The sequence below is a fragment of the Arachis stenosperma genome, chromosome 4 (assembly GCF_014773155.1).
Source record: "Arachis stenosperma cultivar V10309 chromosome 4, arast.V10309.gnm1.PFL2, whole genome shotgun sequence".
NCBI lineage: Eukaryota > Viridiplantae > Streptophyta > Magnoliopsida > Fabales > Fabaceae > Arachis > Arachis stenosperma.
Window position 1 is genome coordinate 5,684,577 of NC_080380.1, and position 14,806 is coordinate 5,699,382.

The window sequence follows — 14,806 nt, forward strand, 5'->3', positions numbered from 1 at the left end:
GACGCTCGAATATGTTGTTTAATTGATAGAATGGATAGGTAAATTTTGAATTATGGCTTAGAAAAATTCTTGTGTAATTGTACTTCCACATTTATTTATGTATCATAGTAGTTAGACATTCATGTATTTGGCTTTTTTTTTTTATTTGGTTATTGATTTCGATCTTCATTTAGAGATTGGTGTATTTTGCTATAATATGGTGATATAGATAAAGAAATTTCATCATATTCTTGAAAATGTAGAAGTTCTCGTCTTAGAAGCCAAATAATCAAGATTCTGGACTGTTGTATAACAAAGTAGATAATATTTATATAATTGAATATTTCTAAAGGAACAATATATTGGGAAAAATAGACTATAAAAGTTAAAAGAATTAATATTATTAGTATAGAAATTGAAAAAAATTATTAAATTATACGGTTTAAAAATAAGGGCATTTAAATTTATAGTTAAATTTTTTCAATTTATATTTATAATCCAAACTTATCAATAGGTTATAATATGATTTCACAAGTTATAAAATGTGATATTAGTCATTGTTATATATATGAAAAATGTGACTTATTTAGTATTTAAATATTTTATTTTTAATTAATATTATTATAATAAGATACATGTAACTTTATGAGAATGATATAACCTGGACTTTAGTTATCTAAGAATTGACTAAGTGGCTGATATAATTTCACGTCACGAACCAACAAATGCTAACAATTGAAATGATAAAAAAATCAGCCAAATATATATTCGTAAGAATTAATCACGATTCGGGAATTAATAGAAATATGTCAAATTTTTATGGGTGAGATTGTGGAACTTATCCACATGAAATGGACGGGGATGAGGACATAGTTACCCTTTTCATAAGACCTGTTAAAACAACGCGAATATAAAATTACCGATTTTTCTTAATATATATATATATATATATATATATATATATTTGAATTTAGTAACCTTAATTATTACCTCCAATTCGAACACTTTTTTTCTAGACACATCTATTTTTAATCAAACTAAAAAATTTTAAGTATATTTTTTTTAGTCTAAATATTATTTACTAACATAATAAAACAAACAAACAAATAAATAATAATAATAATAATAATAATAATAATAATAATAATAATAATAATAATAAATTAATAATAATCACTCACATAATAATTAAAATGTCATCATAATATATACATGATACCAGTGGCGGAGCTTGAAACAAAATTTGGGGGGCCAGATAGAAGATAATTGTTAAGATACTTTTGATATGGACCCATTTAAGATAAGCTCGTCTAACATCATCTCTCTGATTTGGGTGATATTGCTAAATTTGAAGCCATTTTCTAGGGCCTCGTTCCAAATAATTAAGGTCAAACTCATCAGATGCAACTCTTTGAACTTTTGAAGGTTGTATCTCATTTTTTTCGTGATTCATTAAAGTAGAAGAACTATCTACAGGTATTGATATTGTAAAAGTTATATGTTCTCTTTCTTGAATATTAGCCTTCTTTTTAAAAATGCATCAATTCTTTGATTTTTCATGATTATTTTGTATACAAATTTGAATATATATCCTGTAAAATATCTAAAAAAGAAATTAGAAGGATAAATATTAAAATTTGTAATATTTATTGAATTTTTTTATCAATTTATACAAATACAATAATATCAATACTTATTGAATATTCTAATATTTTTTATCATATAAAAAATTAAATTAAATAAACAGTAAAATATAAAATAATATTAAATTACATAAATAAAAGATACATAATTTTTTATATTTAAACTCAAAGGTAGAGGGAGTGTTGCTTATTGAATAGAGAGTTGCGAAATGCGAATACACTCAGTTCAGTCCAAATCCAACAAGGTTTAAAACTAAAAACTATTGTGCAATAAAAGTAAGAGATGAAGATTGAACTTTGGTATTTTAAGTCATAGTAAAGTATTTGAGCCAATTAAATTATTTTTTATTTTCTGAAAAAGTACTACTAATTTTTTTAACAAAAGTTTGGGGGCCATGCCCCCCTCTTGTCTTAACTAAGCTTCGCCCCTGCGTCCAAGTACTTCATATACTCGGTATGGACCATCCCAGGCTGCTGCGAGCTTCCCGTGGGAGGGAGGTCGGCGAGCCTGCTCAGTTTTCCTTAGCACTAAGTCACCAACGTTGAATGATCTTGGGAGTACCTTCCGTGCATATCGTCGGCTAAGTTGATGTTGTAAGGCTCGGTGCCGAACAGCTGCTGTCTCTCAAATTTCTTCAATTAGGTCAAGCTCTGCTTGTCGAGCTTGATCATAATGCTTGGCTAACGTCCGTATTGAGCTTTGAGACACTTCCATGGGAATCATTGCTTCAGATCCATAGACCAGGCGAAATGGGGTTTACTTGATTGTTGAATGTGCTGTAGTGTTATATGCCCATAGTACCTCGGGAACAAGTTCGGCCCATAACCCCTTCGCGTTGTCGAGCTTTTTCCTTAACGCTTGAAGGAGGACCTTATTAGCGGCTTCTGCTAACCTATTGGATTGTGGATGCTCCACAGAGGAAAAATGCTGCTTTATCTTTAAATTTTGCAAAAAATTCCTTGAAATTATGGTCAGTAAACTGCCGACCATTGTTAGTTATGATGTGACTTGGTATACCAAATCTACAAATTATATTTCTCCAAACAAAACTTATCATCTGGGATGATGTGATTTTTGCCAAAGGCTGCGCTTCGATCTATTCAGAAAAATAATCGATCGCGACTACTAAATATTTCACCTGTCTTGGGGCAATGGAGAAAGGCCCGAGAATATTGATTCCCTATCTATTGAATGGCCAGCTTACTACTGAATGATGAAGATGCTCGGCAGGTATGTTGATGATCGGGGAATGCTTCTGACAATTGTCTCAAGTTCTGACTTTATGCCTGCTGTCCTCCCATATTGTCGACCAATAAAAACCTGCTCGGAGTATTTTCTGTGCTAGGCTTTGAGCTCCAGAGTGTATTTCACAAATGCCCTCGTGAGCCTCGGATAAAATAAGATCGGCCTCTGACCTGTCCAAACATTTCAATAAAGGTCGAGAATAACCTTGCCTATACAGAGCATTATTTAACAAGGTGAAAAATGAGGCTTGTCGCCTGAATTTGTTCTTATCTTCAATTTCCTCCGGAATGGAACCATGACGGAGGTATTGAATATAAGACTGCTGCCAACTGTCTTTATTCAGAATGTTTAAAATGTTAAATGTATCAATTCTTGGCTTGTCTAAAGTTGATTCTAAAAGTGTAGCAATGTGTGCTTGCGTGGTCACCAGCTTTGATAAAATATTTGCCCTGTGGTTTTGCTCCCTAGGCATATGAATAACCTCAATTTTGGAAAAACTGTTTAGTAACCGCTGGACAATGTCCAGGTATTTCAATAAAATCTGATCTTTTGTTTGAAAACTTTGATTTACTTGTTGAATGATTAACAACAAATCACAGTAGACTTTTAAATTGTCAACATGTAAATCAGTAGCTAACCTGAGCCCAGCTATAAGGGCTTCGTATTTGGCCTGGTTATTACTGGATTTGAATGAGAATCAGAGAAAATGCTCGATAACTATGCCATTCGAGCTTTCTAGCAATATGCCTGCACCAGCTTCTTGAGGGTTTGAAGCACCGTCTACGAACAAGGTCCAGGTTTGACCATTATCCTCGGAATATGAGTCTGTAAACTCAGCCACAAAATCGGCCAAGCATTGTGACTTAACAGATCCTCTAGGTTGGTACTGAATATCGAATTCTGAGACTTCAATAGACCATTTGATTAGTCTCCCTGCTAACTCAGGTTTAGAAAGTATCTGCCGAAGTGGTTGTCCTGTTCTGACAATGATTGTGTGACTCTGAAAATAAGGTCGGAGCCGTCTTGCAGAGAAAATTAATGCTAGGGCGAGCTTTTCAAGCCTTGGGTACCGAAGCTCTGCATTTTGTAGTGACTTGCTCACGAAATAGACTGGTTGCTGAATTTTTTTGTTTTCTGTAATAAGAACAGAACTAATGGGCACATCAGTTACAAACAAATATAAATATAATGGCTCGCCAAGCTTTGGTTTTTGCAAAACAAGTGGTTTTGAAAGAAATTATTTCAAGCTCATAAATGCGGCTTCACAGTTTTCATTCCACGAAATTTTTTTTGCATATTTCCTCGAACACTGAAAAAAGTTAAAGGATTTGGATGCTAAGTACGGCAGGAATCTGGACAATGCTGCTAATCTGCCTGTTAATCCTGAACCTCTTTTATCGTCTTCGGACTGTGCATGTCAAGTATTGCTTGACACTTTTCTGGATTTGCTTCAATACCTCGGCCTGTCAGGATGAACCCGAGAAATTTCCCTCCCCGAACACCAAAGGCACATTTCTCGGGGTTCAGCCTCATGTTATATTTTCTGTTCTGTGTAAATATTTCATCAAGATCTTCTATGTGGGGATGGCCGATCTTTATCTGGACGACCATGTCGCCGACGTATACTTCGATATTCCTGCCTATTTGCTGCTCAAAGATCTTATTCATTAACCTTTGGTATGTTGCACCTGCATTCTTTAAACCAAAAGGCATAACATTATAGCAGTAATTACCATATTCAGTTATAAAGGCTATTTTTTCTTGGTCTGATGGATGCATAAGGATGTGGTTATAGCCAGAATATGCATCCATGAAACTCAAAGTGCCATAACCACAAGAATTATCTACTAAAGTGTCGATGCAGGGTAAAGGATAAGCATCCTTAGGACATGCCTTATTTAAATCAGTAAAATCGACGCACATGTGCCATTTACCGTTATTCTTTTTTACCATAACAACATTGGCCAACCAAGTCGTGAATCTGATCTCTCGGATGAACTGGGCGTCGATGAGTTTGTTGACTTCTGCCATGGAGGCCAATTGTTTCTCAGTTCCGAGGTTTCGCTTTTTTTGAGAAACTGGTCGGGCTGTTGGACTGACTGCTAATTTGTGTGTGATTACTGACGGATTGATCCCTGGCATATCCTCGAAAGTCCAAGCGAATAAGTCAGTGTTTTGACGCAAGAAACTAATCAGCTTCTCCTTGTCTTTATTGTCAATTGATGTTCCGATAAAGGTAAACTTTGTTGGATCTTCGGTCAGGGTGACCTTTGTCAGATCTTCATTTGGCACGGGGCGTTCTTGAAAGTCGGCCCTCGGGTCTAGCTCTGCTAGGATTGGTTGTTCGGATTGTATTGAGTTGACATGCACTTCCGTGTTCCTTTTGATGGGCTTTAGGCTTATGTTGTAGCAATGCCGAGCTTTGTGTAAATCACTGTGAATGGTTGCGATGACGTTGTCCTGCACAGGAAACTTGACACAAAGGTGAAATGTGGAAACAATGGCAGTAAATCTATTTAAAAAAGGTCTTCCTAATATAACATTATAAGGACTAAAACAATCTACTACGAGATATTGGATGTCTGTGTCTTAGATAATGGTTGTTCACCGAGTGCGGTTTGTAACCACACAGAACCCAACACAGGGACTCGTTCCTCTGAAAATCCGACCAAGTCTCCTGTGTATGGCTGCAAAATGTTAGTGCTCACTTTCATTTTCTCAAATGTAGCAAAGAAAAGCACATCAGCGCTACTCCCTGGATTAAGTAGCACTTTCCGAACTATTAGGTCTCCCAATTGGATGGAGATAACCACAGGGTCGTTGTAGTTGGTGTGGCTGCAATTAAAGTTAGCAGGGCGGAAGGTCATCTCAGGGACATCCTGAATTGGTTGAGGATTATGAGCAGAATCCCCAACCACTAACATAGCTCTATAGGTTCGCTTTCTGGCCAAGTTTGTATGTCCACCTCCAGCGTAACCTCCCGAAATGCAATTGATCACTCCCCTAGGTTGAGCTGGAGCTTTATCTTTCTCCTTTGACAATGGACCTGCTGTAGGTTGTTCAGAGCTGGATGTTGTTCTCTTCTGCATATGTCCTGCGATAAATTTGTCTAGATGTCCTTGTCGTGCCAAGCGTTCCAGTAGATCCTTGGCAATTACACATTCGTCAGTTGTATGGCCGTGTTTCTGATGAAAGGTGCAGTATTTGGATTTGTCAATATTTTTTGGTTCGGGATAACTGCCTACCTTTTAGGGAGGTTTAATCAGCTTTGAATTCAGTATTTCCTTAATAATATCGTCCCTCTTAGTATTGAACTGGGTATACGATTCATAGTGAGGAACTGGTTTGAAACTCTTCTTGTTATCGCGAGTTTTTTCATCGTCTTTGGTGGCCGACTTATTTGCCTTTCGCGCCTGGCGAAGCTCTTCAATGTCTATCTGTCCCTTGGCGTTCTCGCAGAACTCGGCCAAAGTTTTTAGCTTGGCGACGGCAATAGTCTCTTGGAATTTACCTGGGCGAAGACCGTTTTTGATGGCATGAAGGTGAACTTCGGGGTGAGATCGGGGATTTTCATAGCCACCTTCGTGAAACGAGTGATATAATCCTTCAGACTTTCTTGTGGTCCCTGTTTAATGGTCGTTAAGTAGTCAGAATCGTGGAGATATATTGCAGATGCTGCAAAATGGTCTTCAAATTGGTTAACCAGCTCTTGGAAACGTGATATAGAATTTCCAGGCAAAGAGCAAAATCAGTCAAGTGCAGGACCATCTAAGAAAAACGGGAAACAACGACATAAAATAGGGTCAGATGCACCGTCAACAATCATAATAGATCGGAATTTTTTAACATGTTGCTTCGGGTCGCCCAATCTATCATATGGAGTTAAAGTCGTCGGAAGGGTGAACTGTCTGAAAAGTTGAAAGTTCATTATGTCAGATGTGAATGGCCCTGCAGAGTTGTCGAGCTTCTCCTCCTCATCATCGGGTTGGGCTCCTTCACTCTGATGGCCCCTGTCATTCCCACTCTGGGGTGTCTCAGAGACATGAGTTAGTACCGATTGACGCTCGTCATTCCCATGTTGCTCCTGGTGATCATTATTGTGCTCCAGGCGAGCATTAATTAGTTGCGTGATTTGGTTTTGCATTCTCTGATTCTCCGTCCGCCATCCGTTGGTTTGCTTGTTGAAGCTCGGTCACTATCCGTAAGAGCTCGGATGGGGTAGGGGGAGGAACATTAGCCATAAGCGGATATGAGGAATTTGGGGCTTACAACAAATGATATCTTCAATTGCGGGCCCCACGGTGGGCGCCAGATGTTCTTGCCTGCGTGCCGAGGTATAGATCGTTCTTTAATGAAGGTCGGCAAACTCCCAAGGTAGAACGCAGTATACGTCGGCAATGGAAGAACCAGGGAGGTGGGTACTTGCAAAGGCACTCCAACACTCAAGTTAGTAAAGAGATATGTATGTGAAGGTTTTTCTTGGAAAGATTGCTTACCTTTTGAGCTCTTGCTCCTCTCCTTATATCTGGATGGATGAAGTTGATCATTTTTTCTGAGTCGTAACATTCGAGGAGAGAATTAACTGCATATCCGACGTTATTGAATAAGAATAAATGCTGATTATTATGAATACTCGGTTACGAACCGAGGATTATGCGTTACCGAGCTATAATTCGTAACTGACTTTACTGGTCATATCAGTATGTATAGTAGGCTGAGATTGATTATATTGATACTTGGGAAGAGTTGATGAACTGTTTTTGAGGAATTAGAAGCACTTTGAGGTGTGTGAAGAAGTTTAGAAGAAGAAGAAAAAAAAAAAAGAAGAGAGACTAAAGATATATGCAAGTGTGGATTTTCTGAGGGTACCAAAGGATCGGAAGCACGCACCGCTATTTATACACCAAGACTATGATAGCATGGCCCACTTTATATTATATAGCATGTCTTTGATGAAAACTTTAACTTACAAAGTTAAAAACAATAAAAAAAGGCAAATGATCTATTATTTTAATTATTTTTATAATAATCATTATTACATCATTTTCAACAAATGAAAAATTTATTATCTCAAATGATTTTATATTTATTATTATTAAATAATTTTTAACAAATAAAACAATGAATTCATAATCGAATTATTATAAAAAATATATGCGAAGAATTTGGTAAAAAAATATCTTTATTATTTCAAAAGTTTAAAATATAAATCCTTAATTAAAATATTATTAGATATTTATTATTATTAAAAAAAAAATAGATTAATGCACTTAGTATTTATAATGAGGCTCATACTTATCATCTGCAGTTACAGAAATCGATCTAACGAGCGTGGTGTGTTTTGCAACATCACTTTCCACCATTATTATATTATCGTACTCACATAATTAAAATATATAATAATAAAGCTCTTGTTAACCACTAAAATTTGGAAGTTACTTAGTTCTCTATAACAGGATATTTTTAACCCATGGTACACTTGATTCTCAAATAGAGAAATTTATGATCTATCAAACAAAGTCAGCACATTAAAAAAATTCACACAACTAATCTTTATACCATTCATTTTATATTTTATAATTTTGTGAAAAAGAGTAAAAGTAATAAATAAAAATAAGAATTTATTATTTTCATGGAAATGTATTTTTCAGTTTTAGTAAAGACTAGACTTTCTCTAAGAAAGATGTCACAAACACATTCTATTTAATTACTAACTGGATCCCATACATTAGAACATATATTCTCTTGCACGCATTTTATATTCTTGAGTCATGAATCTACTTGGCTATCATGTGAACAAAATTAGTCCTTGATTCTAAATTTTATCATTATTTTTTTGTGTTGGATGGGTTGTGTTTTAATAGAATTTTGACATGACAATATATTCTCGTTGACAATTGAGAGACTTTTCTTCTCCTCTCTTTCACCAACAGAATTCTACTTGTTAGAGATATAACCATTAATGTTACCTTCTCCTATCAGCTTAAGCTTTTGGGATGAGTGGTTTCATGACATGGTATCAGAGCTCTATGACCAAAAGGTCAAGAGTTCGATCCTTGGTGAACCCCAAAAATAAAGAAAATAGCATAAGGCAAATAAAAGAGAAAAAGAAAGCCTATGCAAGGGGAGTGTTAGAGATATAACCATTAATGTTACCTTCTCCTATCAGCTTAAGCTTTTGAGATGAGTGACTCCAATTGAACTTTTGTATGTATATATATATATATACAAAAGTTTAATTTTTGCTCAGAAACAATCTCGTGTAAAGTCTGAGTACATAGGCTCATTCTTAAATATTTTTTACTAAGAAAGGAGCTAAAAATTTTTTTGGGGATCAACATGAAAAATATAAATTAAAAAAAAATTAAAAATTAAAAGAGAGTTAAACTAAAAAATTAGAGACTTATAAATACAATTTATTAATTTGGGAGGCCATTGTCCCCTTTCTTATAACGTAGTTTTGCTACTAATTTTTTATTAAATAAGGATCAGAGTGTTTTAATTTTTATTAATTAAATAAATTTTAATTTTTTATTTATTATATTTTATATTAATAACACGTATTTAGAATTTAGAATTTAGAATTTAAAATTTTAGAATTTAGAATTAAAAATTTAAAATTTAAAATTAAAAAATACTGTATTATTTTTTTCAGAAGTGCATTAACCTTTGTTGATTGCATAGGACAAATATTTATAGTTCACCAAGGCAAAGGTACTTAATGATTTGAGACATTAATGCATGCTAACTTAGGGAAAATAATGGATATTGTTTGATATAAGTAGTTCCATTTTAATTTGAACATATCTTTAATCAATATATAAATATAGAAACGTGGCATATACTAAATTTAACTCCATTTAAATACAGGAATGCTAAAACGTAAGTACAAAGAAAGCATTACAAGAGAATAAAAATCAGATTGTAAATTTGTGTATGTTGCTTTGTGAGGGGTGTTTGGATACATCATCACTACTCCATGGTGTATGATATGAGAATAAAATCCCAAAAATATCTCTCTCATTATTAGTTTATTACATTTATAATTATATAATTTTTATTTTAAATAAAAAATTTAAATTCTTATATCATTAACCTTAAAAAATATTTTTAAATTATCATAATACATTTTATAAAAAAAATCCAAAATCTAAAATTTATTAGTCTCAATTTATTGAAAATAAAAAGCATAAAAAAAATTATTGATTTATGACCTACAAAATAAAAAATAAAAAATAATTAATAACAAATCAATTTCAATTTGTGAATTATAGATATTATATATTTGAAGTTATAGATATTATACATAAAAAATGATAGATGTTAAATTAAAAATATTTTAATAGTTTCTACTATACAACTCATATATATATATATATTAAAAATAAAAAATAAAAATGAAATATGGAAGAAAATTATGAAATAAATGATTAAATGTAATTTTTAATTGATCATATTAAAATTAATAAATATATATATATATATAAATATTAAATAAAAAATATTAAAATAATTAAAATTATGATCTATTAACACACATGTGAGATAATTCAAAAAATACATATATTAAAATTAGGTAATATTAATTTTAAAAATTTATTAATTGTGGATATTATATGTATGAAAGTATGAATATTATGAATATAAAATTATAGATATTGATCCGTCACCTTATAACTCAGTCTTTATTATGTATTATGAGTTATAACTCGGCGTTAACTATCATTCATTCTTTTGCTTGTAACTGACACCTTCATTACCGACTTAATGACCATCATTTCTATCTTAATGACCAAACGGTCATATCTATTCATCAATTTTATGCCTATAAAAAGAATCTTCTATATCTAATCTCAATAATACATTCTATATTCATATAATTATTATTGTTCTTGCTGAGTTTGGCCGGTGTATAGCTCGTCCGTCGATGAATGTCTTCAAGCTTCTCGTCGGGATGAGTTATACGTTGGCAAGGAGAGAACAAGGGGGTGGGTACCTGCAAAAGACACTCCGACGCTCAAGTCAGTAAGTGTTTAAGAGGTATAAGAATAATTCTATGAATATAGAATGTAAAACATGAAGTATAATTTATCATGTATATGTATTATAATAATTCTATGAATATAGAATGTATATAGAATATATCCAGAATGTCTCTAGAATGTCCAGTGTATATAAAGATTGGTGCCTTTTATAGGCATAAAGTTGATGTAATAGAGTTGATGGTATGACCGTTGATCATTAAGTCAGAATAATGGTCATTAAGTCGGTAATGAAAGTGTCAGTTACAAAATGAATGATAATTAAGGCCGAGTTATAACTCATAATGCACAATAAAGACTGAGTTATAAGGTGACAGATCACAGCCCCCAAGCTTTGTCCGCCGATCATATGATCCAGGCTAAGCTTAGAAAGTAAAATGAGTTATAACTCGATTAAAAGATGAGTGAATAATGATATGGTGAGCCCCCAAGCTTAGTCGGGTTATTATGTCGGCACTTATTCAAAAAATAATTGAGTGATAAGAGTCATTCAATCAAGATAGTTGTGTGGGGGATACTTTTCCACTTAAGAATAATTTTAGCATTTGATTGTATGTGAACTGAAAAGTTCAGAGATAGATATCCATTGACGGAATCAATTGTATGATCCGAGGATATAATGGTTAATTGTCTTGGGAATTTTTCCGACCCACAACAACTTATTGATAAATTTCTCTCTAAAGCAATTAGTTATTGAATATTTACAATTTACAGTGAAGGTCTTGACATGAATAAGATAAATTGAGAAAATGAATAGGTATAAAGTCGCAATATATATTGAGTAATATATATTGTAAAAGTAAAATAGTTCAAAGTAAAAAAAAAATATACCTTGAAAGTTGATAATTGTAGAGAAGAAGACGACATATATGAATGTCATACATGCCAAATGTGAATATCTACATTTTGTTTTGTAGGACATGCTTTAATTTGATAATAAAGCAGTAAGATAACAGTTATTGATGAATTATACATTTAGTATAATGTTTCTAGCAGTTACAGTATGACGAGGGATATTCTTCGTGCAATAGTAATAAATTGCCTGTTTAATTTTCTACATTAAACAAATAGTAACATAAAATTTAATAGCATAAAGTGAATAGTGTAACAGTTATATACAATTGATATATAATTAATTTTTTGATAGAATCCAATTTTAAGATTTAAACTCATCATTATTGTCATTTTTTTTTTTTTTGATAGTTGAATCACTCACAACCTCCAACAAAGGAGTGAGTTAGTGCAGAGTTACAAACCATACAACCAAATAGTACCCAATATCCGAAAAACAAGCAAAACAACTACAATCCTAAAGCAATAAAACAGAGCCTATAAGAAAACAAATAGTTCAAACAAAACATAACGACAGCTTTAACCATCTAACAAAAAGAAGATAAAAACGGCAACAAATAATTCAAAAACAAATACAAACCTATCACCAATTCAAATCATCTTATCAGTTATGAAGAGATCACAACGATAATCCCCTTTTAGATACTCCACTTTAACGCCATGTACGGTGCCACACAAGCCTCCAATAATTCAATCTATTCTTCTGTTTTCACTATGTCCTCTCCAAGACTTACTCAATTGATAAATTCAAATTTCACCTCCTCCAAATTTAATTTTTAATTTTTGTTCTGAAAAATTATCCTACTCCTGTTCTTCGAAACCTTCTGTCCCTTGACCAAGCTAACACCAAGCACGATACCTCTTGTTCTAATAGAGAAAAATTCAACTCATTCTTCTTGAAGATAACAGCATTTCTATGTTTCCACAGGGACCAAATCACAGCAAAGAAGGTTGTCATCCAGTCTTCTTTTGCACCCTTCCTATTAGTTCCATATATCCATGACTCAAAACATTGTCTAGGATCACCTGCCCAAACCCAATGTATATTCCAGAACCTAAGAGCCGAACCCCACAGCTTCCATGCATATTCGCATGTGAAAAACAGATGATGAACAGATTCTGGTGCCTTGCCGCAGATAACACAGGTAATTTCTGATGTTGGTAAGATTTCACACCTAACTAATCTGTCTTTGGTATTCACTTTTTCTAAGATTACAAACCAAACGAATATCTCCACACGGGGAGGGACCAAGCTCCTCCACAATTTGTTATAAAAATTGAACATATTCGGCTCTTGTCCTAGATTTTTATTCTTATATACCACATTCAAAAAAGATTTTACAGAAAAAGTACCTTCCTTATCATGCTTCCACACCAGCTTGTCCACTTCGCTTTGTCGAATCCCCACCTTTGCTAGGCTTGATTGTAGCTCAGTTAGCTCTTGCTCTTCCCATGACCACAAGGCTCTCCTCCATTGCAAACCCCATCTCCATACATACCCATCCCAGAAACCACAATCACTGATGGTGCATGCCTTATCAGCTGCTGCCCTGTGGAGGTTTGGAAATCTTTCACTAAGCTTCCCGCCTTTCATCCATACATCATCCCAAAATAGTGTTCTAGTTCCATCTCCCAATTGCAACTGCATACCTTCATAAAAAGTGCTAAATAGCTCAGTTTCACTAAATCTCAAGTTGCCAGTAGTATTCCAAAGACTCCCTGTATTTTTTATTTGTTGTTTTTCCAGCCCCTTTTGAGAATTCAATTTATTACATGAACACACCACTCTCTTCCAAAGTGGGCACTCCTCTTTGTCAAAACGCCACCACCACTTGAATAAGAGTGCTGCATTCTTTAATACTAGATCTCCCACACCCAAACCGCCTTGGCTCTTTGGCTTTTGAATTATTGTATAAATGAAATTATTAAGCAATAGAATATAATACATAATGAAATAAAAATGCAATTGACATGGTTGTTATATGTCATTATTATATAGAACATATATTGAGTTTTGAATATAACTAATAAATCAGTAAGTATTAGTTACTCAAAATATAAATGTAAAAGTATGTTGAATAAAATATATAATTTTACTTGTGTAAATAGAGAACTTTGAAAAAAATAAGCAAATTTGATAAGTGAATTTGTGCTCGGATTGATTGAAAACCGAGTTCGTTTTGGATTGATTGAAAGCTGAGTTTATTCTCGGATTGGTTCATTAATCGATTATGAGATGTGGAATATTATGATACGTAAAAATGAAGCAATTTGAATGTATAAAGTATATACTTTATAAAAAGTTACGATATATTAAAATTTGATAAGAGGTATTAAAATCTTAAATAAGATTGTTGAGATTGGTTCAAAAATTTGAATGTAAATCAAGTTTTATGAACCTAAGGGGAGTGGGAATGATTTTACTCGTCCCCACAGACGGCGCCAATTGTTCTTGCTGAGTTTGGCCGGTGTATAGCTCGTCCGTCGATGAATGTCTTCAAGCTTCTCGTCGGGATGAGTTATACGTCGGCAAGGAGAAAACAAGGGGGTGGGTACCTGCAAAAGACACTCCGACGCTCAAGTCAGTAAGTGTTTAAGAGGTATAAGAATAATTCTATGAATATAGAATGTAAAACATGAAGTATAATTTATCATGTATATGTATTATAATAATTCTATGAATATAGAATGTATATAGAATATATCCAGAATGTCTCTAGAATGTCCAGTGTATATAAAGATTGGTGCCTTTTATAGGCATAAAGTTGATGTAATAGAGTTGATGGTATGACCGTTGATCATTAAGTCAGAATAATGGTCATTAAGTCGGTAATGAAAGTGTCAGTTACAAAATGAATGATAATTAAGGCCGAGTTATAACTCATAATGCACAATAAAGACTGAGTTATAAGGTGACGGATCAATTATAAACACAACATAACACATGATAACTTTCATTTCATGTCTTACATTCTATATTCATAAAATTATTATATACCTCTTAAACACTTACTGACTTGAGCGTCGGAGTGTCTTTTGCAGGT

At 33.4% G+C, this 14,806-nt stretch overlaps 2 protein-coding genes across 2 annotated transcripts; both read right to left on the reverse strand.

Moving 5' to 3' along the window:
- Window positions 1-3,565: 3,565 nt before the first annotated feature.
- On the reverse strand, window positions 3,566-5,957 carry LOC130974464 (uncharacterized). The gene is made up of 3 exons (XM_057899343.1): window positions 5,499-5,957; window positions 4,326-5,328; window positions 3,566-4,002 (listed from the first exon to the last, which is right to left on the reverse strand). Exons 1-3 carry the CDS (start codon window positions 5,955-5,957, stop codon window positions 3,566-3,568), a joined length of 1,899 nt encoding a protein of 632 aa, XP_057755326.1.
- A 6,601-nt stretch (window positions 5,958-12,558) lies between these two features.
- Window positions 12,559-13,410, reverse strand: LOC130974465 (uncharacterized). Its single transcript, XM_057899344.1, has 2 exons — window positions 13,116-13,410; window positions 12,559-12,968 (listed from the first exon to the last, which is right to left on the reverse strand). Exons 1-2 carry the CDS (start codon window positions 13,408-13,410, stop codon window positions 12,559-12,561), a joined length of 705 nt encoding a protein of 234 aa, XP_057755327.1.
- Window positions 13,411-14,806: the final 1,396 nt, after the last annotated feature.

Bases quoted from the DNA above. Each gene is read 5' to 3' on its own strand.
- LOC130974464 (XM_057899343.1), bottom strand. From the start codon at position 5,957: ATGCAGAAGAGAACAACATCCAGCTCTGAACAACCTACAGCAGGTCCA. The intron at 5,329-5,498 runs GTGTGGTTACAA...TTTCCTGTGCAG, and splicing joins GAGTCCCTGTGTTGGGTTCT to GACAACGTCATCGCAACCAT. The intron at 4,003-4,325 runs GTATTGAAGCAA...TTCTTATTACAG, and splicing joins GTTCATCCTGACAGGCCGAG to AAAACAAAAAAATTCAGCAA.
- LOC130974465 (XM_057899344.1), bottom strand. From the start codon at position 13,410: ATGCAGTTGCAATTGGGAGATGGAACTAGAACACTATTTTGGGATGAT. The intron at 12,969-13,115 runs GTACTTTTTCTG...TTGTAATCTTAG, and splicing joins GTGGAAGCATGATAAGGAAG to AAAAAGTGAATACCAAAGAC.